Here is a 26,739-nt window from a genome sequence, read left to right as displayed (position 1 = left end):
GTTGTTTCTCTGCTGTTACCCCTCCACCATATTCCTGGAAGTGCTGTTTCTGCTTTTTAACTCTTATATGTAAACATGTATGCTTTATTCTCATGGACATATATCCCAGGAGTTGCTGGGCCATGTGGTAATTGTGGGGGTTACATTTTGAGGTACTGTGCAACTCAACTGTGAGGTGCTGTGTATTTCAAAGCCAATGCACCATTTCACAGTTTCAGCATCAACTACATAAGGAATATGTGAGGACCCCAAATTCTCTATGTCCTCGGCAACATGTTCTTTTCCATCTTTTTCATTATACAGATCCTGCTATGTGAAGCCTCTTGAGGGTCATAATTAGTGTTTCCCAGTGACTACAGAAACTGAGCATCTTTTCATGTGAGTGTTGGGAGCCGTATCATGTTTGAAAATTTTTGAGAGCTAGATATGGTAGTGCACATCTAAAAGCCCAGCACTTGGAAGGCTGAGGCAGGAGGATCACCATGAGTTTGAGGCCAGTCCTGGATACACAGTGTGTTCAAGGCCAGCTTGGAATACATAGTGAGCCCCTGTCTCAAAAATAAGAACTAGAAGAAGAAAGAGAAAGAGAAGAAAAAAAAGGAGAACAAGAAGAGGAGGAGGAGGAGGAAATGTTGAAATTCTGTGTTCATTTTTAATTTAATAATTTGTCTTTTTATTCTTTATATATTCTAGATGTTATGCCCACGCAAATACTTCCTTCCATTCTGTGGACTTCTCTTCATTTTGAGGTAGCAGTCTTTGTTTGGTTTTCTGTTTGTTTTCTGAGACAGTGTCTTGCTATGTAGTCCAGAAGGGCCTTGAACTCACTATGTAGCCCAGTCTGGCCTGGAACTCAAGGTGACCCTCCCGCCCAGATCCCCAAGTGCTGAGATTACAGGTGTGCACCACCATGCCTGGTGTGAGCAGTATCCTCTGAAGCATGAAAGTCCAATTTACTACTTGTTTTTCATGCATGTCAAAAGTCATGACAATTTTCATTGTTTAATTTTTGGTTAGCTCTTTCATTTAGGTCTTTGATCCATTTTGAGTTTTTACATATGGTTTGAGATAGGAGTTCAATTTCATCCTTTTGCACCCAATGATACAAATACCATTTACTGAAAAACACTATTATTTTCCCCCATCAAATTGTTGGTAACCTGGTTGAAACATATGTAAATTCCCCATTTAATGTATTGGATTATTTGTGGACTCTCAATTCTACTCCATCTTTCTATGTCTATTTTTATGGTATTACCATAGCCTTTTTTTTTATTTTTTAAATTGGTACTGGGGATTGAACTCATGACTGTGTTTGCAAGGCAGTACTTATGCCACTGAGCTAAATCCCCAGCCCCTACCATACAGTCCTGATTACTATAACTTTATGATAAATTTTGAAATCAGTTTTAATTTTTTTTTTTTTTTTTTTTTTTTTGGTACCGGGGATTGAACTCACCTCACATTTGCCAGGCAGGCACTTATGCCACTGAGCTAAATCCCCAGCCCAAATTTTGAAATCACGAAGTATAATCAAGTTTTTTTCTGACATTCAACAATTGTGGGTCCATATGAATTATACATCAGCTTATCAATTTCTGGAAAAATTCCAGCTCAGTTTTTTTTTTGTTGTTGTTGTTGTTTTGTTTTTGTTTTTTTAAGAGAAGCTCTCACTATGTAGTTTCAGGGTTCAGCCTCCCAAGTGCTGCGATTACAGATACTGTACCACTACACCCAGTTCTGATTTTCATATGTTCTACCAACTTCGCATTCCTGAAAAACTCCCTACTTGGTCATGGTGTATAATCCTTTTTACAGGATGTGGGTTTAGCTTGCCAGTAATCTGTAGAGAACTTTTGTGTTTAAATTTGCTGAAACAGCGTCACAGTGCTGGCGTCCAAGTAACCCTTATGACCTAATAATGGCCTCACATGCAAGAACAGTGGGTGGGCAGTTCATGTGCCAAAGCAGCACAGAACGCTCCTTTCAAGTGCACTCACAGGTGAGAAGTCTTGACGTAGGCTTGGTAGGATCCACCGTAGGTTTGGGCATGTATCCTCCATAGACAGGGAAGGACACTGTAATTAAGCTGCCGCTAAGGTGTCCAGAACAAGGACAGTGCAGAAGAGACCAGCTGTATGAGTGACACGGATGGAGGTGGAATAAGGGTTTGCACAAAGGGATAAAGTCCCACGAACATTGGACTGATCAAACCGAGAACAGGGCCTTTTCTTTCTTTTCCTTTCAAATTGAGAACAGGGTCTTTCCCTTTCCCTTTCTCTTTCCCTTTCCTTTTCCCTTCCCCTCCCTTCTCTTCTCTTCTTCTTTTCTTTTTGAGATAGGGCCTCACTGGTCCAGGCTGGCCTCAAATTCCCTGACTCAGTGGTCTTGCCTCAGCCTCCCAACTAGCTGGGAGCACATGTGTGTGCCACCCACAGCCAGCTTTGCTTTTCATGCAGATTTAAAGCAGTTTAGAGCACAACAGGGAGGAGACATTGAACAAGACTGTGTCATGGGCAAAATAAGAGTCAGAGGTCTGTGCTCTTGAGGACAACACTGACAGAGCAGGGATTGGAGGCAGGTGCCCTACTGTTCCTCACAGTCAAAGCCAGGACAGAGTCACATTGGACACAGCCACCAAACGCCTAAAGTTACACTATGGCCCTTCCTCTACCAGGTTTGGACTTTTAATGTTCTCCAAGGGCCATGCACTGAAGGCTGGGTCCTCGCCTAATGACACTCGGGAGCAGTGGATTCACTAGAGGTAGGGCCTCCCAGGAGGAGTTAGGTCCCCAGGAGTCCTTGATAGGCCATAGGGAGCCTGGCCTGTCCGTCTCTGCTTCCTGGCTGCCGGGTGGGAGGCAGCCCCATCACGTGATCCCACCTCCACCACGCACTGCCTCACTGTAAGCCCAAAGCAACAGGGCCAGGCAGTCCTAAACCAAACTCTCTCAAACCAGGAGCCCAAAGAAATTCTCCTTTAAGCTGTGACCTCAGGTACTCCGTCACAGCAGTGGAAAGCTGACACATTCTATGCTAGTTGGGTGGTTTGGGGCAATTTATGAACACTGGCTTGAGAAGAATGAGATGAGTTCTTACTGTAAGCCCACAGAACAATCCTGTAATAACAGATGACATTTAAGTACTATTTTCCTCACCTAGAGAAGTACTTCTGGAGTACTAGCCCAAAGTAGTGAGCCAAAGATTAGAACCCTGAGATTTTCAACAGTCCTGGAAACTGTTGACACATGCTCTGGGTACAGGCTAGGCAAGCTTGCCACCACTTGCTATATCCCCAACTTTTAAAATTTGCTGATAGGCTGTTGTTAAATTTCCCAGGCTGGATCATGAGACTGCCTGCTCCACCCTCTGAGAGGCTGAGATATTGGGCCTGCATGCTGTGCCTGGGCTCTGGCGTGGACTCCTGGCCAGAATCTTCACTTTTATTCCCTCCCTTCCCTCTCACTCAACAGTCAGTAGTGCTGCTTAATGCTTCTGAGCACAACTTGAAAGGAAATCCCTGATTTCAGTGAATAAGAAACAGGTACATTTTACATGGTCATCCCTACATACATAATGTATGCAAATGAAACAAGTCTCACCAAACACAGTGAAACGTGCTGGGTATGATGCACTTACTTTCCTAGTCAGTGGGTTATTTTCAACAAAGCTGATCGTATACCGTGGACTGATTTCATCACCTTTCTGCCTCACTGTAGGGGAAAAAGTTAACATATAAGCTGATTATAATCTGTAAACACACCCTGATGCCAACACTTCTCTTTAGTCTAGTGAATATATGACTATCTTTGGTTTAGTCTGTTTTCCCTTCTTTTTTTTTGGACCAGCGATCGAACTCACGACCTTGCACTTGCCAGGCAGGCGCTTATGCCACTGAGCTAAATCCCCGGCATGTTTGTTTTTGAAACAGTGTTCCACTATGTAGCCCAAGATGATGGGGAACTGTGACCCTGCTTCAGCCTCCTGAGTGCTGAAATTAGAGGTGTGCACGGCTATGCCCAGCTTTTTATTTGTGAGATGCGCTCTTGCTGACCCAGGCTGATCCCCTTTGTCAGCCTCTCGAGTGCTGGGATTACAGGTATGTGCCAACACGTTCAGTGTGACTAACTATCTTAATTTATTTTTCAAACCCTGGAAGAGAAGTACGGTACAAAGAAATTGTCAAGATCTCACTCATTTCTGTTTGTATGTGTCAGTAGGAAGACTGGAGGGTTGAACCAAGGACCTTTGTACTGGGCTACATCCCTAGTCCTTTTATAACTGTTTTCAGACAGGGTCTCATTAAGCTGCCCAGAGTGGGCTCAAACTTGTGACCCTCCTGGCTTAGCATCCCAGAGTGTAGGGATTACGGGTATGTACTACCTCAGCTAGCTCTTAATCTTCTCATTTTAAAATTTGTACCTACAGGTTTTTGTGGCAGGGCTACGACTTCTTGTATGTTAAGCAAATGCCCTGCCAGAGCTCCATCCCCCATACACCTACACACTGTGACACATATCCAAGTTACACAAATTAAAACTAGAAGCTTCATGGGGCCAGGAGTTTAGCTCAGTGGCATAAAGGCTTGCTTGGCAGATGCTAGGTCGTGAGTTCAATCCCTGATACAAAAAAAAAAAAAAAAAAAAAAAAAAAAAAAAAACCAAAAAACTGGAAGCATCTTCATTCACCTAGTGGTTCCAGATCTGAAAGACTCCACTGGACCACACTCTGTGACTTTGGACCCTTCCACCACAGCAAACCTTCTTGCTTAGAAAAATTATTAACTCTTAGATTACTGTAAACCAGAAAACAAATAAACATGGCAGCTCAGCACTGGACATTATGTTCAATATGATTTTATTTAGAAATTTGCAAAGCTGAAGGAGAGATCTGATCTTTTGTTAAAAGAAAGCACTTTTCACATCATATATTTAGCCATTTTAGCTTCTGAATAACAGAAAAGGCAATTTCTCTTCAAGATCCTCATTCCACACACGGAGCCAGGTGCCCAGCATCTTGCAGGAAAACAGCACATCACTGCTCAGAGGTGCGCAGGGACCCTCCTGCCGAGCCCAAGCCCGAGCCGGAGCCCGAGCCCGAGCCCGAGCCCGAGCCTGAGCACCTGGCCTCTCCTCCGAGCACACCTGAGAAGCTACCTTCACTGCTCTGCACATGGGCCTCTGAAAACCCTTAAATTTTAAATTGGAAAAAGGTGAAAGGGTCCCTTAACTCACTGCCCATAACAAATCCAACTGCCTGTTAATTCTCGGCAACTACAAGTATAAAATACTTGAAATTTGTAAGATGTTCCACACTGAATGGAACACCTCAAACATTAAAAAATTAGGTAAAGCAACATGTTTTAATCTTTTTAAAATGCTACCTAATAAAACTTATCGAGACAAGATACGCAGCCTGTTCTCGTACTTGGTACAAGAACTCCAATACTCCGATACTCCAATGGTCAGAAAAGTAGAAAAAGAAACCAAACATCTAACAATGCCTTTGGGGAATGTTAAGTTTTAAATTTTGTTATCTGAAGTTAACCTCAAGGAAAAAAACAACACTCAGTGTCAAGCAATGAGGTAGATTTTTTTTCCTCTACAATGAGATGAAGATAACAAAGAATACGCACAACTTCTAACTTCTCTTTTTAAAAAACCTCAGGTTGCAGTCACTTTCCCAAGCAGACGTTTATAAGCTGCAATGTGGGGCAGTCACACTCTGACATGTTCGGTACTGCAGGTGTTACTTGCGGGTTCAATGATCAGCCGTGGGTCAATCAGCTCTCTCCAGAAAACAGTGATCTGAGAAAAAATACAAAAATATTCAGTTTTAGCACTGCATTTTGAGGTCATCTAGGCTATAGTAAGTTAAAAAATTTTAGGTTAGTCAAGGAAATTTCCATTTATACAGAACAGTTCAAAAACTAGGATAATTTAGTGCCATGAAACTGAATTTGAGCAGAGTATAAGAACTCACCTAGAATGCAGGTAAATTTTACATCAAACATATTTCATTTTGATTTAGAGCATGGGGTGTAGGGGGTGGAGAGGCCAAGTAAGGTTGGAGGTTATAAGGAGTCAAGATCCCGTGACCTGCAGACTCTTGGGAGCTAGAGGTGACTCAAGCTGGTGTCATGAGGTTGTTTTCCCTCAGCTGTCCTTCCTGTCCTGTGCTGCCTAACAAAACTGCTACAACTCACTTAGAGAAAGCAAGGCAGCCTTGGCCACATGGATGACTAATGAGAGCCATCTAGTGTCAGCCACAGCCATTACAAGCTTTCTAGCATACTTCAGGCCTCTTTAAAGAGCATGGGAAGGCCGCCAAGGTTTATTTTCCAGTGCAGTTTTGCAGGAATACATTTCAACAAAAAAAAATGGAGCTTATCTATGCAAATAAAGTACAGGAGACTGGACCAAATGTGCTGACCCTAGCAAAAAGTCTAAAAATGTACTCGGATAAATCCCTACACATGGCATCAACCCTAAAAAATGAAGGAAAGCAGAGTCTGGTCAGGGTTTCTATACATTTACAACTCAAACAAAATGTGAACCTTCAATATAGAAACTTACAACATGGCGTTCCAAGTATGAACACCCTAACAGCTTCTTTTTTTTTTTTTTTTGAGATACAGTCTCACTATGCAATCGAGGCCAGCATCAAACTCAGTGATCCTCCTGCCTCTGCCTCCCAAGTGCTGGGACTACAGCTGTGTACCACCATGCCCAGCTTGAGAGAGCATTTGCTTAAGTGTAAATCCGTTTCTTTACAAGCTAGCCGCAGCCAGCCACTCTGATAATTTATAGTCTAAAATGGCAATTTAAAGGACAGACTTGTCCTTTTGTGCCATTCTTTATACCACCTCTAAGAACTACAGCGGTAGCAGTGGCAACAGAGCACATGAGACTTCTGAGGGTCACTCAGGATCTGTCCCTTGATCTGAGTCTGGTTATGATGATCACCTGTGAAAACTGTCTAAACCATATACTCTGTGCCCTTCTCCACATGGCATTGCCAATAAAAGGTTGTATGCTACTCTCTTCTACTGAAATCTCTATATAATTTTTTTTTTTTTTTTAAGATAGGGTCTCTATGTAGTTCAGGCTGGCCCTGCATTTGCTATGTAGTCCAGGCTGATCTTGAATTTGCAGTGATGTTCCTGCCTCAGCCTCATAAGTGCCAGGGTTACAAGCATCCCACCATGCCCTGCTTAACTACAGTTGTAAGCAACTCTATCCCTTTGTTGTTTGAGCATCTTGTCACATAGCTTCCTGGGATCCCTAAAGGCACCCTGACTTGGCACCTGGCACTTGCTACTGCTACTCCACATGGCAGACTAGCTACCCCCGGGCCTTGCTCCTTGATGGTTTATATAAACGCAGTCCAGAGAGCTGCCTTCTGCACCCCAGGCTGTTTGTCAAAAGAAAAGGCCTGGCCAAGCAGCTCGAGAAGAGAGGCCCGCCTACCTTCTTCTCCTGTGTCACAGCATACTCCACCACCTCGGTTCCATTTTCATTGTGATAAACCAAGTCGAATTTCCCAGGTTCCTTCATAGCTAAAACCAGAAGGGAGGAAATACAGTAGGTCATTTCTGCACAATTAGAGTGTCAGTGCTCAGGGAATTCACATCATTGGGAAAACCGTCACAACAAACCCAACTGATGTGAAGGCTGCGCGTGCACAGGAAATCATGGAACGCGCAGTTACAGGAGGCCTCGAAGAACTCGGTCCCAGCAACAGCGAGCTTCCCAGCCATTTATCAGAACCAATTTGTCATTCATCAGAAAGAAAGGAGCTTGGACGGTCACTAGTACTCCCAGAACAGAATGTGGAACCACAAGATAATCCCAAAAGAGAGCTGTTTCACAAGGACGCTGACATAAATCACTGCTCTCTCTTCAGAACCTACATGCCTACCCCTGGGGCAAACACTGGTCTCAGCCTTGCACACAAGCATGGGCTCAGAAGAAGGGCTGCACAACCTGAAACCATGCCCAGCAGACTTATTACTCCAGGGGAAAATTATGATTGTCTGACAATCTAAAAATCTGCCATCAAATCATTAAAAACCTGTACTGTATGAGGATATGAAAAAATGGTCAAAATATTTACAGATGCAAACTTTACTTCTTGGCGCAGTTGGCACAGGTGCTCCTCTTCAGGTGTGAGATGCACTATGCCAAGCCAGCACCTTTCCTGCACCTTGGAGCAGCTGCGGGCAGTTCACCTTCCAGGGTCTCATGTCCTGAAACGGCCCTGAAAGTCTGTTTCTCTTTACACATTGTGGGATCTCTGGGAAGTCTTTTGCTGGCGTCTCTTCTGGGAAAATTTTAACCTGTATTCTTGCCACTGTCCCCGTTCACACGAACAGTGGTGGCAATGTTTCCACCATTTTGCTGTTTCATCTGTAACTCCTTAAATTCTACTTGGATGCACTTCCAGCACCCTCCCTCTCTTTTTGTTTCTCCTCTGAGCTTTCATCTTTGTGGGACAATTCTGCATTTCAGTTATGCATTTGATTAAAAAAAAGTGCTTTTACAAAACATCCAAAGACAGGGAGGCAGCGTACCTGCCTACACTGCCACCTGCTCGCAAAAGCTAGATGAGGGGCCACTGACCACTGCCGGCCCTTGAGAGGAACAATGTGATTGGCCGACAACCGTGATGCCCTTGCTGCTTACATAATGGTTCTGCTGGCTGCAGCCTTATCAGTACCTCATGTGGTTACCATGAACACATCTGGGACTGTTGTTTGGGGGAATAATGCTATTGAAACCTGGGCAACTGAAAGTCACATCAGAACTAGGACTACTTATATTTCTCATACAGAAGAGAAAGTCATTTCAAAGTGCCTCACAGAAGCTGGGTGTCATCACTGACTCACGTGACATGCAGTGATCGGGTTGTGTCCACAGAATTTGGCCATCCACAAACCTCTCTGTCCACCATCCCTAAAAATGGGGATCTCTACAAATGAAACCACATCAGAACAAAGCTGGAAAACTGATGAAAGTTACAGCCAATCATCCACTTAGTGTCATGAAGGGACTTTGCTGAAAACTTTTCACTGATTTGTATTGAATTTTCACTGATTTGTATTGAATTTTTGTTTATTCACTACTTAGCAAAAACAAAAACCAGAAACAATTAATTGCTTTTAAGTCTGCTGAATGAAAAAGTATCTCCCTGCCCTCTGCTGGGGACCCCACAACACATTCCAACTTAAGCTCTCTGTAGGAAAGGCCCTTTTATTCCAGATTTTCAGAACCAGACAGGTGGCACTAACCAGGGACGATGCAGGGAGATGCCAAGGTAATATGTGACTGGTGAGCACACGCAAGGCCCGAGTTCCAACCCCAGCACCATCACACATAGTTAATAAAAATCATATGTGAGAGTGTTATTTTTGCATACATCACAGTCTATTTTGCCTAAATCTACAAAAGTATATTTAACACTCTCTTGAAACAGAGATGAGTAGATCTTATGAGTTCACGAAGTAGAGTTGTTTTTCTTTTGTAAACTATACCCCCAATGTATTGTCCAAAATTTCCAGTTCTGAGTGTTTTGTTTTTGTTGGTTTTTGGGGTTTCTTTTGTACCAAGGATTTTACATTGAGCTACATCTCCAGCCTATTTTTATTTTTTATTTCAAGACAGGGTCTTGCTAAGTCATTGTCTGGGCTGGGTTGAAACTTGCAAGCCTCCTGCCATAGCCCCCTAGAGTGAATCCCACTAGTACATGTTACCATACCTGGCTAATCTGAAGTGGATTTTTTGGTTTGAATTTTTTTGAGACAGTCTCATTATGTAGTTCAGGCCAGCCTTGAACTCACTATGTAGCCTGGGCTGGCCTTGAATTTGCAGTGATCCTCCTGTGTCAGCCTCCTTGGTGCTGGAATCACAGGCATGCATCACCACACTTGGCTTGAAATGATTTTTTAAGTGATGCAAAAATCAAAAACTTGCAGGGCAATCTAAGTGCAGAATCTTTCCAAGTTTTTACAGATGACCCCCCACTTATATATAATTTAATAGTACTTTTCCCATAATGCTCCTGAGTCTGCATTCAACTTAGGTTACCTAGAAATATTCTTTTTGCAATCAGTTTTACCAGCATGTATAATCTTTTATACAAGCATGTCGTTACAGTGATTAGAAAAATTAATCTGACAGCTTAGAGAACCAATCCAACACCAGTTAGAAGACTGATGTCCCAAGGAGAGGAGCACAGGCCCTGGGCTGCAGGGCACTAATGGGCAGTGGAAATTGACAATCCCCGTTCACGGTGGCCAAACGGAGGCCAATGAAAAGGATGCCTCTGCACAGGACTGATCAGAAGCCACTGTAAATATGAGGAACCTGCATTTTTGTTGGTTTCTACAAGACTCACCAGGTAAGGATGACAGGATTTCTATATCTACTTGCTGGGTCTCTGGATTATGGCTCAGTAGTTTTCCTTCCTTGCAAAAACAAAAAGTTCAAGTCAAGGATCAACATGTAAAACACTGGGAACACACTAAAAAACTCAACCAATCTATAAACTTTAAAATGCTTAACATGATAAATTTTATGAGATGTGAATTTTATCTCAATGTGCTTGCTTAGCATTTGTGAGACACTGGGTTTGATCCTCAGCACTGTTAAAAAAAAAATTATAGGATGAAAATACTTATAACTTTGTGCCTGATTGCTATTATTTTCCTTCAAAGTTTAAAGTCGTGAAGGAATGAACACAGACCAGGATTTAGCTCAGCAATGTAAGAGCCTGTCTGGCAAGTGCAAGGTTGTGACTTTGATCCCCAGTACCAAAAAAGCCAAAATGAAACAAAAAAAAAAGACTCAAATTTAGGGTTGGGGAAGTAGCTCAGGGGTAGAGCCCCTGCACCACATACACACACACACACACAAGATCCAGTTCATCATTTTCATTTTGTATTCTTCCCAGGGAAAAAACATTGGGAGACTTTATAGTGATATTAACAAGTTTACATTTTAATAATTTTGTTTTGTTTTTTGAAGTAAGGTCTCACTAGGTAGTTCAGGATGCACTTAAATTCACTATGCAGCCAAAACTGGCTTGAACTCATGGTGATCCTCCTGGCTCAGCCTCCCAAGTGCGGGGATTACATGAGTGCGCTACCACATCTGGTTCCATGTTGTCATTTCCTAATTTATTAATTATTTCCTTCTTAAAAAACTATAATATCAAAAATCCATAATATCCAATCTATTAGTATTAACTATAACTTTAGTTTTATTATATTGACAACTGGATTTTTAACAAAATTCCTTTGTAGAGGCAAGGTCTCACTATATTACCCAGGATGGCCTTGAACTGCTGGGCTCAAGCGATAAGCAGGTAGATGTCACCATTCCCAACTAACTTAATTACTTTAAAACAAACAACCTTACCTTATAGTCGGAGACATCAGGAGAATAATCAGACGTTAGTTCCAAAAGCTAAAAAAGAAGACAAAACCCACAAGTATACAAGTCCTCTAATACAGCTGTATTCCCTGGCTCCTCCCTCAGGAAAACACACAGCCCCAAAGGTGTCCCCTCTGCTGTCCAAGGCTCTACCCTGAACCCGTGACAACACCGCAACCCCCAGGGAGAAGGGGTCTTCTAAACAGTCTGCTTTAACATTGCCTGCTCAGTGCATTCCCTTGGAGGGGAGCTAACCTTTTTTGCTGTAACTGTTGCTGATGTAAAATATACCTTAAATGCAATCTTTTCTCCAACTTGTGGGGCAGCTGCTAAGAGTGGTAACAAATTATAGTCCTTCTTGGGTATCTCTACTGGATTCTGAAAAACACCACCAGTCGGGGACTTGGTTATTCGGGGAGAAGTGGAATAGGCGAGGGCAATGTGGAGGCACCACGAGAGGGGAGGAGGGCCGCACCATAAATACTGACCTGGATGATGGTGGATAAATTTGTTGCGGTCTCTTGTAGTTGCTGCTGTTTCAGATTCTCAGAGTTCTTAGTCAAGACACAGGACAGAACATGGCCTCGTCCTCGACCTCTCCCCCGAATGCCCCGTCCCCTCGGCCCCTTCCAAGAAAGAAGGTCCTCTCCTCGACCCCACCCTCTTCCGAAGCTGGGCAGAAGGCCAGGTTGTCTGTCGTGGCTTTGGTCAGAAGCCTTCCATCCCAGGGCCCCCGTCACCACATGCGAGGGCCCCAACGCCAGACCGCCCCTTCCTGCCAGCGCACCGGCTGTCTTTGAGAAGCTAGCCCCTTGCTCTGGCACCTGCCTGGGGGCCTCGCGCTCATCGTCCGAGTCCGAACTGGAGTCCGAACCAGACGACAAGGAGGCCCTGGTGGTCTTGTCCTGGCCGGGGCCCAGGTTAAAGGCGGCTTTCGTACACGGTTTGCTGGCCACCATGTGCTTCGTAGTGGGCCCTTCCCTTGCAAAGTCAGCTGCCGGTTTCTCAGAGGAATTCTCAGCCTCCGGAGTGGCATTGCTGCGCCCCTCACTGCCCAAGCTGTGAGAAGACTCAGACTCCGAAGAGGAGGTGGCACTGTCCTTGGCCCCCGCACCTGCCCCGCCTTTCCTCCTGGCTTTGCCCACGCAGTTGCCAGTAGAGCCTTTGGGGGGGCTACAGTTGGGGGTGCTCCACTCTTTTACGGCCTGTGCTTTCAGAAACCTGTGGTTCTTGGTCTGTTTCTTACACTCGCGCTTCTCCTTCTTCTTTGGTGACTTCTTTCTGGCCTCTCTGTCATCATCTTCCACTGTGTCACAGGCTGCTTTGCTTTTTCGCTTGCTTTTTTTCCTCACAGGCTGTTCTGGGACAGCTTTTAGGTACAGCTCTGAGACCTTGCTGTTGCTGCCGCTGGTCTCTTGCCTCTTCCAGTGCTTTTTTGAGAGTAGATAACCTAGTTCGGTTTCTTCATCCTCTTCCAACTTAGAAGTCCGCTTCTTGGCTTTCACAGCTGATAAGTGAGTATCACCACCATTGCTGACTAGGACAGAAAGTTCAGGAACAGCAATATCTTCTAACTTGACTCTGTTGGAAGAAGAGCAAACACTACAGTGAGCAGATTCAAAACCCGGTCTCCAGGACGAAGTTATCTGCTAATGTCACTACCACCAATCTCTAAAACATCACCAAAGGCCAACAGACTCCTTTTGACAAAATGGTCCACATAGTATCACTTGTGGTCAAGTTGCATCTGGCCGGTTTTATTTCCTAAATATCGGCTGTGCCCCAGATGTTTTCTATACACATTCCAGGACCTAAGTAACATCCCAAATAGGTAACTTTCAGTTTACAGGCTGCAAAATTAGAGCTCACACAGGCAATCTGCCCAAGATTCACAGCTGGTAAGCAGCAAAAAGGCATCTGAACCTCAGTTTGTCTAACTTCAAAACTCACCGTCTTTCCATTACATGTACAGCACTTCCCTTGTAGTTAAAGAAAATGTGGGCCATTTGTGTACCGCAGAGGGAGAGAATCAGACCCCACAAGGAGGTGATCCCCTCCTGGAAACCAGCACTATGTGTAGGTCACTGCCAGAGTGGAGACAACCACACCAAGCCTCTCCATGAGTCAGTGCCATTCTCAGACTGCAGAATGAGAGAACCAGGCCTCACCAGGAGGTGACCCCAGCCTGGAAACTGTATCAATTTCATTGTTTTCTTGGGTTGGGTTTTATTCTCTTTTGTTGTGTTTATGTTAAATCTGATTCCATGAGCAGCTAGTTAAAAGACAGCAAGACATATGATGGTAGCCACTTTGGGTTTACTATTTGCTTATTTTGAAGTCCTTTATTGCATTCTTTATTTTTATTGTTTCTACTCTATTCTGTTCTGTCCCATTTTTAGTATGTCCAAAGGTATGTGCAGCTATTTCAAAGACAACAAAAGGCATTATAGTAACTATTGCTGATTTCATAAGATTTTGAAGTATTGTATCACTTATACTAGTTTATTTTGATTTGTTTTATTGTTTTATTTTCCTTGGTTTTATCCTCCTTAAAAAATAAATAAAAAGAAAATGTGCAACATATAAATATGGACACATACATACATAATGGAATCTTACTGATTAGTCACCTATGGAAAGATAAATTCCATATGTTCTCACTTACACGTGGAAGCTAAAAGGTTATCTCAAAGAAGCAGAAAACAGAATGCTCAATGTCTATGTATGCATATGAACTGGAACCTACATCTTATAAATCAGATCAGGGTAGCTGGCACATCTGAACTTCAGATGTTTAGCATTTGTGGGAAATCCTCTCGCTAGTCGTTTGGAAATGTTCAATTAATTGCTGCTAACGTAGCAGTCCTACAGCGCCACAGGATATTAGAAGTTATTCCTTCTACTTTGGTACTATCCTTTCCCCTAGGTTTATCCCATGTTCTGATGACCACTATTCTATTTTTCACTTCTTTAAGGTAACCTTTTAGCTCTATTTCTCTAGAGAGCCCAATATAATAATATACATTTTAATCGAAGTTTATTTCACCATAGGAAAGCAATTTTCTTCCCTCAACTGGCAACACCTAGGCCTGAAATGTGCAGTCTGATGAGAGAAGGCTTGACAGTCCTTTCAGTGCTCCGAAGTGCTCCCTGAAAACACATTACACTCATAATGCTATTTATATACAGCTATACAGTCCATCAAGTTTTTCTGTAAACAGGAAAAGATGCAGACAATCACAGTTGAAAATAAACTATAACTGGTAAATGAGAAGAACATCTGAACATTATAGGCATTCTATGTATTTTTTTAAAGATAGTAATCCCTATGGATTTACCTCTTCCATGTGGTATTTGGAAAAAAAGTCTCAATTATTCCTCAGAAAACACAACTATAAGGAAACATACAAGTCAACGAGAGCTACTCTTCTTTCATCTCAGCCGCCGACAGGCCATCCAGACTAAGGAAGGCCTAGGGGCTTCGGGGCTTGTGAGCTGAGGCCAGGGCTATACTGGCAAGCACCGGAAGCACCGCAGGCCAGGGGAGTGCTGAAGGCTGTACCACCACAGAATCAACTTGGACAAATATCACCCAGGTTACTCTGGGAAGGCTGGTAGGAGGCTTTACCACTTAAAGACAAACCACAGCCTCTGCCCAACTGTCAAGCCTGACAGATTGTGGACACTGGTCAGTGAGCACACATGAGTAAACGCTGCCACAAACGAGACTGGGGTGTGATCCCTTGGGAAGGGAAAGCTCCCAATGCAGCCTGTCATCGTGAAGGCCAAATTCTTCAGCACAAGAGCAGCGGAGAAGATTAAAGGTCCCCTGGTGGCTTGAAGGCACAGGATAGGTGGCTCATTAAAATGCTAACAAATGATTTAAAAAAAAAAAAAAAAAAAAAAAAAAAAAGGTACTAATAGCAGGAGTAGAATAAAGAAAGAAAATTCTGAAGGACCAGGGATTTAACTCACTAAAACACATTCCCTTCTGTTTCTAGAAGACCCCAGCATAACAGTAAGGAATAAATCTGGCAAAAGTTAGTCTGGCATGTTAAAAATCCCAGAATATCAGATTTCTTTTCTTAACTTTTTTTTTTTTTTTTTTTTTTTTTACTAATTTGCTTTTTCTTATAGCAATGCTATGATTCAAATTTCTATTCTGAGATGACCAATTAGAACCAAATTCTCTATCAAACCTCGAAAACAATACCAGACTTTCTCCTCAGTCATTGGAGTTTATTAAATCACTGAATCACAGCACATGCTGCGTCCGGTTTAGGCAGCAGCCCTGCCTTTTCCCAGAGTTGACAACACTAGCAGGCTTTCCAGGGCAGCTGTTAGCATCACCTCAGCCATCTTGAAGAGGACAGATCTCTGCACATCTGGCTGAGAGGCATGCCCAGGGGCTGCGAGGGCCTCAATACTTCACTGTTGCCTGCTGGAGCTGCTGAAGCTGAATGTAGGTGCAGGGCTGTGGCATGGGTTAACTGAGAACAAGGAGGCCACAGCTGAGGACACCAGGAGACTTTCTCCTAGATAGTGGTTTGTTTTGTTGTTTGTTTTTCTGTCTTTTTGAGACAGGATCTCACCATGTAGCTCAGGCTGACCTCGGGCTTGCTTTGTAGCTCAGGCTGGTCTCCAACTTCCAACAATCTGCCTGCCTCAGCCTCCTGAGTGCTGGGATTACAAGGAGTGCGCCACCACACCCAGCTAGGATAGTTCTCCTTAATTAGCATTATCTGGTGCTTGGAGGGGGTACTTGAACCTCTCTCAAGATCCTGCTCAAGTTTCTTGTATATTCCATTCTAACTCCTTCGTCTGAATAAATACGGGCCATCCAGAGACCTTGTCTGTTTCAGCCACCATACTTAAGAACCCTGCAGAGGGTTTTGGTTCCCCTGGAGCCCTAAAGATTATACCATTTAGCTCATTCATTTGGGCCTTTGCCATGCACTCGTTTGGGAGATTGAGGATCTAGACCCCAATAGTTCCCAAAGTGAATTTCAGTTTAGAAAATGTTCACATAAAGCTGGGGATATAGTTCAGTGGTAGAGTGCTTGCCTATCATGCTCAAGGTCCTGGCTTTTAACTGCCAGAATTGGTAAGGAGGGAATAAGTTAAGACAGTGAAGCAAAACGCCACTCAGAGGACAAGGCCTGGTTCCCAAGTCTGCTTAGTTTCCAATCCTTTCTGGGGACACGTTTACTTAATAATGTTCATTTCTCTACACGGATCACAACAAACAGAAACAAACAAACAAAATTGGATATTGCCCTTTTACAAACAAGTGAATTATGTAGGTAATTAGAGATGGAAAGAAATTGATTCCAAGGAATTTCTAGAATAGATCTTTCACTTTTCATTCTAACTCTTTGCAGGGCAAACAGGGCAGTATTTTCAAAATGCAAGTGCCTTCTTTAGATCTGCAGTTTTGCTTATAATGTTGAAAAATCACTACCTCAACAATTCTCATCTGTAAAAATGATAATGATGATAATGACAGTACTCAAATGGCCTACCATACATTATAGCATACCTGGCTCAGGGCAAGTGCTAGTTGAATGGCAGCTCCATTTTTTTTTTTAACACAATGAAAGCTGTTAGTCCTTTGACAGACATCGATGGTGTTATGTTTGTGTCTAGATGTTACCCCCTCAAAGCCTTATGGAGTCATGGGGGCAGGCTTCCAGAGTTTGTGAATGATTCATGGTTCAATGCTGGGATTATGTGTATGAGTACTACACCCAAGTGAGTGTGACATACACACAATACAAGGGACTGAAAGTTTTTTCTGCAAGTTTCTCTATTTTTGCTCTTGTTGCTTTTACTGACTTCTGGCTGCTATGAACTGTTGTCCTCTGCCATGTGCCACCTTGCCTTGGACTGACTATGGATTGAAACCTCCACAAACTGTGAGCTAAATAAACCTTTCCTTCCTTCATTTTGGGCATGTGGTAGTCTCAGTAACCAGAGAAAAGTAACCAAGACAAATGGGTTTTTAATGAATGTGTCCCATTGACTGAAGATAAAACTCAACAAGATATGTACAAGGGGGAGGCTTTACCCCACTGGGCCTCACCAGCTACTTTGCAACTGCCATCCTGCCTGGCTGAGGCTTGAAGTGGCCACATTATCACCTTTATGATTAGGAATCTGAAACAAAGAATCCAAAACCTCTCAAATTTAGTCTTTTCCTAAGATCTGCTGTTTACCACTGAAGCCAGCTGCAGACATATTTTTCATTTTACAGTGTGAAGATCAAACCCAAGGATTATAGCAAGCAAGCACTCAGCCACTGTGCCACATTTGTGGCCCTTGAAGAAATATTTTTGCTATATGCAATTGTGCATTTGAAACATTTAAAAGACTCTTGCCAGCATCATGCTGTAATCATTAGTTGTAACAGCTTTCATGTTTGTTTTTAACAATGTTATTTTTATTATACAGTATAATTCCCAGATGATTCATAAATTGAAATGTAACTGTAGTGAGCTAGCAGCAAGTCCTTAATTTACTAGGCAGAGGAAAGTTCAGAAAGCAAATTCAACTGGGACATAGCCCTTGATAACTGTAGTATTTAAATAGCACCTGAACTACAGAGAGAACCTAGACAATAAAAAGGGAAAAGAATGCTTACTTCGAATTGTTATTTGAAACAGCTGTATATTATGTAAATCACAATGTTCCTGATTTAAGAGTGAAAAATTCCCTGATCTAAAGAAATTTTATCATTCAGATATACTTCAGGGAAAGCAATATTCAACAACAAAGGGAGCCAAGCATAGTGGTACAGGTCTGTCATCTTCACTACTTAGGAAGCTGAAGCAGAAGACTACAATTTAAGGTCAGCCTGGGCAACTAAACAAGACACTGCCACACAATAAATAATAAAAGGTCTGAGAATGGAGTCAAATGGCAGAGTACTTGCCTACCATGTCCTAGTCTTTGGGTTCAATCTCCAGCACGGCAAAACAAAACAAGACAAGCAAGAAAAAGCCTGGTTCACCACTCTAGGATAAATCACTGAGTAATCAGGCCACTATAACAAATCTAAACTGACACGATCCCATCTTATCACCTCCTGAGACAACTCAATCACGCAGGCAAATCTCGCTATTATTGCTCCTGGATACTCACCGTGATATCAGTTTTTATAATCTCCAAAAGCATCTTTAAAATTATTTTGTGTGTTCGTAGTCACAGCGGAAAAGGACCCTATTTGAGGAAACCTCTAGGTGAGACACAGAACGACACAACCTGAAGCCTCTGGGGTCGTGCCAGAGGGCCTAAACTGAACAACTCACCATTAGGAAAAAAAATCACGACTGCTCCTGTCGGTCAATCTGGTGTCCTGTACCCAATCCCAGATCAGCCCAGGCAAGAAACACAGGGCTAAAAGAGGATCCGCTAAAACACGGCTCGAAGCGCCACCCTCACTGCTCATTAGCATAAGAGCCGTCCCAAGCCTGGTCCACCCTCAAATCAGGAGCATCCTAGGGAAGGGCAGTAGTTAGGAAGCAGATTCCCAAGACTCACACTGGACACCCCACCCCAGGTCTCCGCACGGGGCCGCCCACGGTCCAGCGGCCAGGGACGACCCCGGCGTGCGCAAGCGCGTCCGCACCCCGCTCCCCGCCGCCGCGCGCACCTGAGGCAGTCGTTGTCCCTCACCAAGCGCGCGCTCTCGGCGGGAGGTAAGAGCCCCCCATCCAGGTAGAGGCCTAGGAGGGCGCCAGAACTGAAGCCGAAACGCTGACGGATGAGACTAATGAGATCTGTGACGACTCGGCATCTGTTCATGTCTACCAGAAGCCAGAAGACCGTACAATGCGGGGTGACTGGAGGCGGATAGTCAAATTGAAGCCGAAGCCTAACCATCTCGGAGGCTGCCATGTTGCTCCTGCTCAACGGAGGCCGAGAGAGACCACGGGGGTAGCGAGAGGCGCGTTCCAACGACCCGCCCCTCGGGGCCGCTAACCTGCGCCGCCTAGCGGTGGCGAGGGGCTGCTACAGGCTTTGTCCCCTGTGAGAATTTGGAGCGTGAACAGGGCTGGGGAAGATTATAAACGAAATCTTTTTATTTCTGTCCTATCGAGCACTATGTGGAGTCAGAATTTCGGCAAGTCGCTGTGATAAATGTCTTCTAAGATAGTTGCTCATATATGTAAAAAGTTTTAAAATGATCACTTGGAACATAGTTAACTTTGCCATACCGTTGAAAAATATAATTCCTAATTCATTATCAATATTGACATTTTAAAATAAAACCATTAATCACTTTTCTAAATGCATCCAGTGGAATATAAATACCTTAGGCACTGGATACCCACTACCACTCACTAATTTAGGTAAGCAAATCAGAAAACCTATATTGTTCCTTTACTTCCTGATCTAGAATTTCCATTCCTTTTATAATACATATTAACTCCTCTAATTTCATGATAAAATGAGTTATGAAGTGTATCCTCAGGAGATTAAAAAACCCAAGATCACTAGCCTAATAAACAGATAGCTAGCCATCAGTAGATACATCGAAAACAAAGGTTAAGGCTGGGCGTGGTGGCTCATGCCTGTAATCCCAGCGCTCAGGAGGCTGAGGCAGGAGGATCATTGTGAGTTTGAGACCAGCCTGGGCTACAAAGTGAGCTCAAGGCCAGCCTGAACTGCATAGCTTGAGACCCTGTCTCAAAAAAGACAAAAAAAAAAAGAAAGAAAGAAAGAAAGAAAACAAAGGTTAAGCCGGGTGTGGTGGTGCAGACCTGTAATCCCAGTACTTGGGAGACTGAGGCAGGAGAATCCCCCTGTGTTCCAGGCCAGTGTGGGCTACCCATAGTGAGTTCAAGGCCAGTTTGAATTATATTAGCAAGACTATGTCTCAAAAAATTTTTTTTAATTTTAAAGAGCTTGTTAAGGATTTTTCCTCCTTTGGGCCTAATCCTCTAGGTCTTCTGAGTTGAATTACCATCACAATTATTAATAGCATATAAATGATCAAGATAACATAAAACAGAATACATAAGTATCCATAAATGGCAATTTTAATAGACATATAAAGTGGTGCCTTGTGTGTTTTTTTAAATTAGGCCAAGCAGATAAATATTACATGAGATAGGGCTCCAAATCAATTATAAACCTATTTTGTAGATGTAAAGTCCTGCAATTTGCTCCTAGTAGTATCGTAGATGACAATGGAAGAACTTACATTTTTGATGGACTCAATCAAATCCTATCTCTACTTGCAAGTGATGAGCTAAAGTGACAGAGATCAAGTTTAAAAGATGATTCTCAGCACCCCAGCAGCCAACAACTCAGCTTTTTGTTCCATTTGCTAATAAAAACCAATTGAGAGTCACCTGACTTTCAAAAGCAGATCATTCAGCCTGGGGATGCCGCTCAGTGGTAGAGCTCTTGCTTTGCATGTACAAGGCCCTGAGCTCAATCCCCAGCACTGCAAAAACAAAACCAAACAAAAAGCAGGTTATTTACTTTCTTAGTGTCTGGGATGGCATGGGGGGCTGAAATGGCAGAAAGCGAGTTTATCTGCCGGGAGAGTATGGTTGCTGGGAACCAAGCCTCTCACCCCATTAGGTTCCTCTGAACCAGCACTTACTAAATGGCTGAAACATTCTGCTGAGGCTGAACTGCATGCAAAATGAAACAGCGTGCTTTTGGTGTGGGACACTCACACACTCCTTCCTAGTGGCCTGTCATGCTTTCTCGGCGTTGATGAATACTGGGGGCCTTACTGTGAGCTTGAAGGGCCTTCTGCGAGAGCCAGACTAGTGCACCATGTCAAACTGACTTCTTTCCTGGGTGACTACTGGCACAGTACAGGTGCTCCTGGTAGGTAAACAAAGCTCAGGCTGACTCCAAAGAAAGCTTTGCTGAGTTGCTTGTTTCGCTCAGCCATAGCCTTTGCAGGACCTCAGCCCTTCACCCGCAGCGGTACGGCCCTCTCTTGGACTCACCCACAGCTCTCTTGTAGGGTACCAAAAACTCGTAACTTTCCTGTCCTCCTGGCCTGTTGGTTTGTTCTTTTCCTGCTCACAGAACTGGCCTTCCACATGCCGCAATGCCCGTGACCAGAGGCTTTCGTGAAATTTAAGTGATTATAACCCAGTGATTCTTCTGTTTAGAGATGTCTGGTTTACAGAGGTCAAATTAGAGAAAATTGGGGCAAAAATAATAATTCTATAAAAATGGGGATTGTGGGTGGGGCTTGGTATTATTCCGTTGGCTAAGATCAAAAAGCTATCTAGTCATGACAGATGGACAGAAAGACAGACAGCTATGAACTATCATTATTTACTAGCAATTTAACTTCACAGAATCAGTTACAAATAACACACTTGGCAGAACTGGGAGATTGTATCAACATCTAAAAACTGCAAAGAAACAGAAATGCACCTATACTCGGGCCTTTCCTTTGCCCCTAAAAATGATTTTAAGTGGTTTCGCCTGTCCTGTTTTTCAGTCCTGCCTCATTGCCTTGGTCAAGCATATTTATAATCTGCCTCCGCCATGAGCAGGGTCAGGAGGACTTCTTTGTGATTTCACATCACCACTGTTGGCCTATTTGCACTGTGGTCATTCCACTGGCCCTAGGAAGAGGAAAGGCCCATGACTGAAGCATACCTCTGGCCATGTGCCCCTGCCAAGGCCTCTTCCAATAAACTCCTCATCTTTGGTAAGTCCTCAGTGGCGTGGCAGGAGGTTGTGCTCATTCTGGTCCAAGTTCCCTTAAAAATCTATTTTCCAACAACTTCTCCATTAGTTAGAGCCTCTTGGGCTCTGCAGAACTACATAAAAGAATAATATATTCTAAACTTGGAAAAAAGCAAAATAACTGCCGGCCTATTGACGTCACGGCATCTGCGTAGCATTTCTCAGGAAGCCTGCCTGGCTCTCTCATGAACCCGCGGTCAGAGTGCATCTGGCCAACCATTGACCTCATCAAACTCAGATCCACAAGGGAGGGAAAATTCAGTCACCGCACAATTGTTCAAAAGCAAATATAACGAGTGTCAAGAAAGAGAGGCTGCAGGCACAAGGTCGTGAGTTCAATTTCTGGTACCAAAAAAAAAGAAAAGAAAGAAAGAGAGGCAGTGCACAACAATGCATGAAAAGGGTCCTGGTCTTAGCCTAGCCTGCGGTTTGGGAAAAGCTTCCGAGGAAAGAGACATTATTACTGACCGCTGAAAGTTCCACAGAACTAGACTACAGCCAGGAAGAAGCATGCCAGAGAGCAGTCCACAGGGACAGTGCCTGCGAGCACAGGACTGCAGAGACCACAAAAAAGTGTAGGGGTAGCAAGACGAGACCTCGCGTCCAAGTTCCAAGAGGCTCCCAGCATCTTACCAGCTTCCCAAACTCTTCTCAAAAGAAACATCTAATTTTTCAAAATATACCATGTTTGCAAACACCATCTGGAGAGACATTCCGCACCTCTTTTTCCCAGTCTGACTGGCTTCCCTGCAGCCCTAGTCTGCTTCTCAGCTGTTCCAAAAGAACAGGCTTCCAGAAGTTCAAATGGAGCCACAAGCATTGAAAGATGTTACATAGGGCTGGGGATTTAGCTCAGCGGCATAAGCACCTGCCTTGCGAGCAGGCAGTCATGAGTTCGATCCCTGGTACCGATAAAAATGAAAAAGACAAAAAAAAAAAAAAAAAAGAAAGATGTTACACAGCCAACATCCCATGAGAAAAGGCTCCTCTGCCTCCTCGTCCAGCCTGGATTCCCTCCCTCGGGTCTCCCCACACACTGCCCACCCACACTGCACCTCTCCCTTTTTCCTTCTCTTGAGTCCTGAACAGTGCAGATTATAATTCACCTTGGTTGTGAATGAAAGCCCCGGACCATGAACTCCACCTCCTAACTTCAACGAACCAATTATTTTTCTTAAAAACCCCTCCCATCCTTAACATTAGAATTTTTGTGGTTGACATTAAGATAATAAATCCTACTGTATTTTTTTAGACAGGGTCTTGCTGTGCAGTTCAGGCTGGTCTTGTGCTCAAACTTTATAGCTCAGTCTGGTCTCAAAGTTGCCATGATCCTCCTGTCTCAACCTCTCAAGTTCTGGGATTACACTGAGTGTGTCCCACCATATTCAGTTAATAAATCCTACTGGAGGTTGAGGCAAGAAGATTGCCCCGAGTTCAAGGCCAGCCTGGGCTCCATAGTGAGACCCTGTTTCAAAAATAAATAAATATTTTTTTAAAAAAGACAGTGAGTCTTAATCTGGGGTCCAGAACATTTGTTTAGTCCCAGTGATTTTAAGTAGTGCCAAAGAAAAATGTTAGTATTGCCCTAATAAAAGATCTCTAGTGTGGAAGGCAAAGATAACAGTGAGTCTACTCACTTCTAGTGTGGAAGGCCAGATAACAGGTGCTGACACACTCGGACACATACAGAAGTGGCCATCATTTGGTGAGGCATGGGTTACAGGAGTATTCTGGAGCTGCCTTTGCTCATGTCACCAGCAACATCTACCCTGAAAACAATATTGAATTAGAAAATCGGTGAACTAGTGTGCATTTCACAGTCAAATGTTAAGACATTTGAAAAACAGGCTTTAACCGGGCATAAGGGCCTACGCCTATAATCCATGCACTGGGGAGGCTGAAGCAGGAGGATCACTGTGAGTTTGAGTCCAGCCTGGGCTACATAGTGAGTTCAAGCTGGCTTCAACTATACATCGAGACCAGGCCTCAAAAAAAAGGCTTTAAAATTATACCAGGAAAGTCGGGGATTTAGATCAGTAGCACAGCACTTGAGTTTAATTCCTAGTAACAAAAAAAAAAAAAAAAAAAAAGAAAGAAAGAAAGAAAGAAAGAAAGAAAGAAAGAAAGAAAGAAAGAAAATCTACTGAGAGTTGGGTGTAGTGGCAGATGCCCATAATCCCAGCACTTGGGAGGCTGAGGCAGGAAGATTGTTGTGAGCTCAAGGTCAACCTGGGCCACAAAGAAAGTCCAAGGCCAGCCTGAGCTAGAGTAAAACCCTGTCTCAAAGAGACAAAAAAAAAAAAAAAAAAAACTACCAAGAGTCTAGTATTATTTTTTTTTTCCTAGTTAACTGTATAATTTGTTTCGTGATTTTTGTTGTTGCTTGGTTTGTTGGTTTGCTTGAGATGGGGTCTTCCTATGTAGCCCAGGCTGGCCTTGAATCTATAATCCTGCCTAAACCTGCCAAATACCGGGATTTCACACACGTGCAATCACGTCCAGTTTTTCCTTACAGTGAAAAAAAATCTTCTTACAATATAAAATTTTTCAGATACATTGAAAGTTTGAAAAGACACTTTACTGTGAGCCCCCACTCACTCCCCCCACTGCACCACTAGTATCTTGCTCTGACAGTTCTTTCACGGTATCTACGCATTCCTGCGTGGGTTATGGGGGAGTGGGGAGTGGGGGCAGAGTGCTGGGAGTTGAACCTAGCATCCTTACAATGAGCTACATCCGTAGCCCTTTTTATTTTTTATTTGGAGACAAAGCCTTGCCAAGTCCCTAAATTGCCCAGGCTGGGCTCAAATTTAAAATCTTTTGCCTCCCAGGGAACTGGGATTACAGGTGTGCACCACCATGCCTGGTTTATTCATTCCTTTCTCTTTTCATCCATCCTTTTTTTTTTTTTTTTTTTTTTTGTACCAGGAATTGAACTCACAACCTCGGGCTTGTCAGGCAGGTGCTGTACTGCTGAGCTACATCACTGGCCTCATCCATCTGTGTTAGATGCTAGCTGCACTTCAAAGAAAATTGCTGACTTTGATACACTTCCCCTAAACACATCAACACGTGTGTCAGCAATTAGTGGTAAGTTTTTGTTAATTTTTTTCCTTTTGAACTAAAATCATCATATTATGACATGCACAAATCTTAAATTTACACTTGCTGAGTTTTGACAAATGCATATGTCTGTGTAACACAAAGCCTCGTCAAAGGTTGGTTACTATTATCCTAGGAAAGGTCCTCATATGCCTCCCCGCCCAGTGCCTGCCCCCACCCTCATGGGCCAGTTTGCAGCTGGTTTTGCTCTGGGTTTTATAAGGCAGCTCTCTGGCCCTCACCTGTAAACTGAAGTGTCACTACTAAATGTAAATCCACTCCATGACCTAAAAATATAATTTAGTGTTATTTATACAATAGTATCACTTTTAGAGAAATAATCTCAACTATGCAGGACATTTTATGCCAAAATATAGATGTTTGTTCTGATGTTATTTATCTCTTTATGTATTTATTTTTGACACAGGGTCTCCCTGGGCAGTTCAGGCTGGCCTTAAACTCACTATGTAGCCCAGGTTAGCCTCGAACTCGATGTGATCTTCCTGCCTCAGACTCCCAAGTGTTGGGATTACAGACGTGGGCCACTCCTCCAGGCTTCTGGTGTTATATTTACAGTGAAAAACTGAAACCCTAACTGAAACAGTAACTACCACAGAATGGTTAAGTGTGTGAGGTGCTAATGATACAGGGCCAACCTGAAATAGTAGTTTAGGGTACTGTTTGCTACAGAATTCTTTTGACTAAGGATATAACTGGTGTGTGTGTGTGTGTGTGTGTGTGTGTGTGTGTGTGTGTGTGTGTATGTGTGTGTTACTGGAGCCTGAACCCAGGGCCTCATGTTTGCTAGGCAGGCACTCTTTAACTGAACTACAGCACCAGGCCAAAGCTGTAAATTTTTCTTTTTTTTTTTTGGTACTAGGGATCAAACTTATGACCTCCCACTTGCCAGGCAGACACTTGTGCCACTGAGGTAAACCTCCGGCCCAAGGTTATAACTTTTAAGTATCTTCCAATGGTTGTCCAGGGAATGACCCTCTCTGAGAAAGGCACTATGAGACTTCATCTTCTGGGCCATCCCATGTTGAAGCTGGAGAGAACCTGAATGAGTGTTTCATTAAAAATAAAAGATATTACAGCCCGATGTAGTGGCATGTGCCTATAAATGCTGGCACTCATAGAAGCTGGAGACAAAAGAAGCACAAATTTGAGCCTATCCGGGCATTTTAGCAAACGGGTGAGAAGCTGTCAAAAAAAATCAAAAGAACTGCCGGGGATATAGCTCAGTGGCATAAACGCCTGCCTGGCAAGTGCGAGATTGTGAGTTCAATCCCTGGTACCGGGAAAAAAAAAATCAAAAGAAAGTGTATATCGTAGCTTAGTGCAAAGGTCATGGGTTCTACCTCCTAGTGCCATATCAAAAAGCTATAGCTATTTATATATATATATATATATATAATATATAATATATCAATAATATATATTAATTGCACAGATTAATGAGTTTCATTGCACCATT

General features: G+C 43.3%; 1 protein-coding gene, 1 long non-coding RNA gene and 1 pseudogene across 5 annotated transcripts; 2 read left to right on the top strand and 1 right to left on the bottom strand.

The window, feature by feature from the left end:
- The first annotated feature begins 1,598 nt into the window (after nucleotides 1-1,598).
- Nucleotides 1,599-7,036, top strand: LOC134476523 (uncharacterized). The gene is made up of 2 exons (XR_010048255.1): nucleotides 1,599-2,002; nucleotides 3,340-7,036. It is a non-coding gene; the product is annotated as an uncharacterized LOC134476523 (long non-coding RNA).
- On the bottom strand, nucleotides 4,841-19,369 carry Coil (coilin). 4 transcript variants are annotated; one of them, XM_063251273.1, is made up of 7 exons: nucleotides 19,084-19,369; nucleotides 11,921-13,013; nucleotides 11,688-11,810; nucleotides 11,418-11,465; nucleotides 10,396-10,465; nucleotides 7,470-7,558; nucleotides 4,841-5,807 (listed from the first exon to the last, which is right to left on the bottom strand). In XM_063251273.1, exons 1-7 carry the CDS (start codon nucleotides 19,326-19,328, stop codon nucleotides 5,718-5,720), a joined length of 1,758 nt encoding a protein of 585 aa, XP_063107343.1. In that variant the 5' UTR covers nucleotides 19,329-19,369; the 3' UTR covers nucleotides 4,841-5,717. The 4 variants fall into 4 exon arrangements, with proteins under 4 accessions (XP_063107343.1, XP_003467064.3, XP_063107344.1 ...); XM_003467016.5 differs by having other exon boundaries at nucleotides 11,724-11,810; nucleotides 19,084-19,367; XM_063251274.1 differs by lacking the exon at nucleotides 11,418-11,465 and having other exon boundaries at nucleotides 11,724-11,810.
- On the top strand, nucleotides 13,833-15,273 carry LOC111755938 (large ribosomal subunit protein uL15-like; annotated as a pseudogene).
- Nucleotides 19,370-26,739: the final 7,370 nt, after the last annotated feature.

This window comes from Cavia porcellus, unplaced genomic scaffold (genome assembly GCF_034190915.1).
Source record: "Cavia porcellus strain 051 isolate PalLab524CR breed Dunkin Hartley unplaced genomic scaffold, mCavPor4.1 scaffold_6, whole genome shotgun sequence".
Lineage (NCBI taxonomy): Eukaryota > Metazoa > Chordata > Mammalia > Rodentia > Caviidae > Cavia > Cavia porcellus.
Note: the sequence above shows the minus strand (reverse complement) of the source record. Positions and strands in the feature narration are given on the sequence as shown.

Excerpts from the sequence above, each read along its gene's own strand:
- Coil (XM_063251273.1), bottom strand. The coding sequence starts at position 19,328 with ATGGCAGCCTCCGAGATGGTTAGGCTTCGGCTTCAATTTGACTATCCG. Across the intron at positions 11,811-11,920 it reads ATTTATCCACCATCATCCAG|AATCCAGTAGAGATACCCAA; the intron begins GTCAGTATTTAT and ends GGTGTTTTTCAG. Across the intron at positions 10,466-11,417 it reads CTGATGTCTCCGACTATAAG|GAAGGAAAACTACTGAGCCA; the intron begins GTAAGGTTGTTT and ends TGTTTTTGCAAG.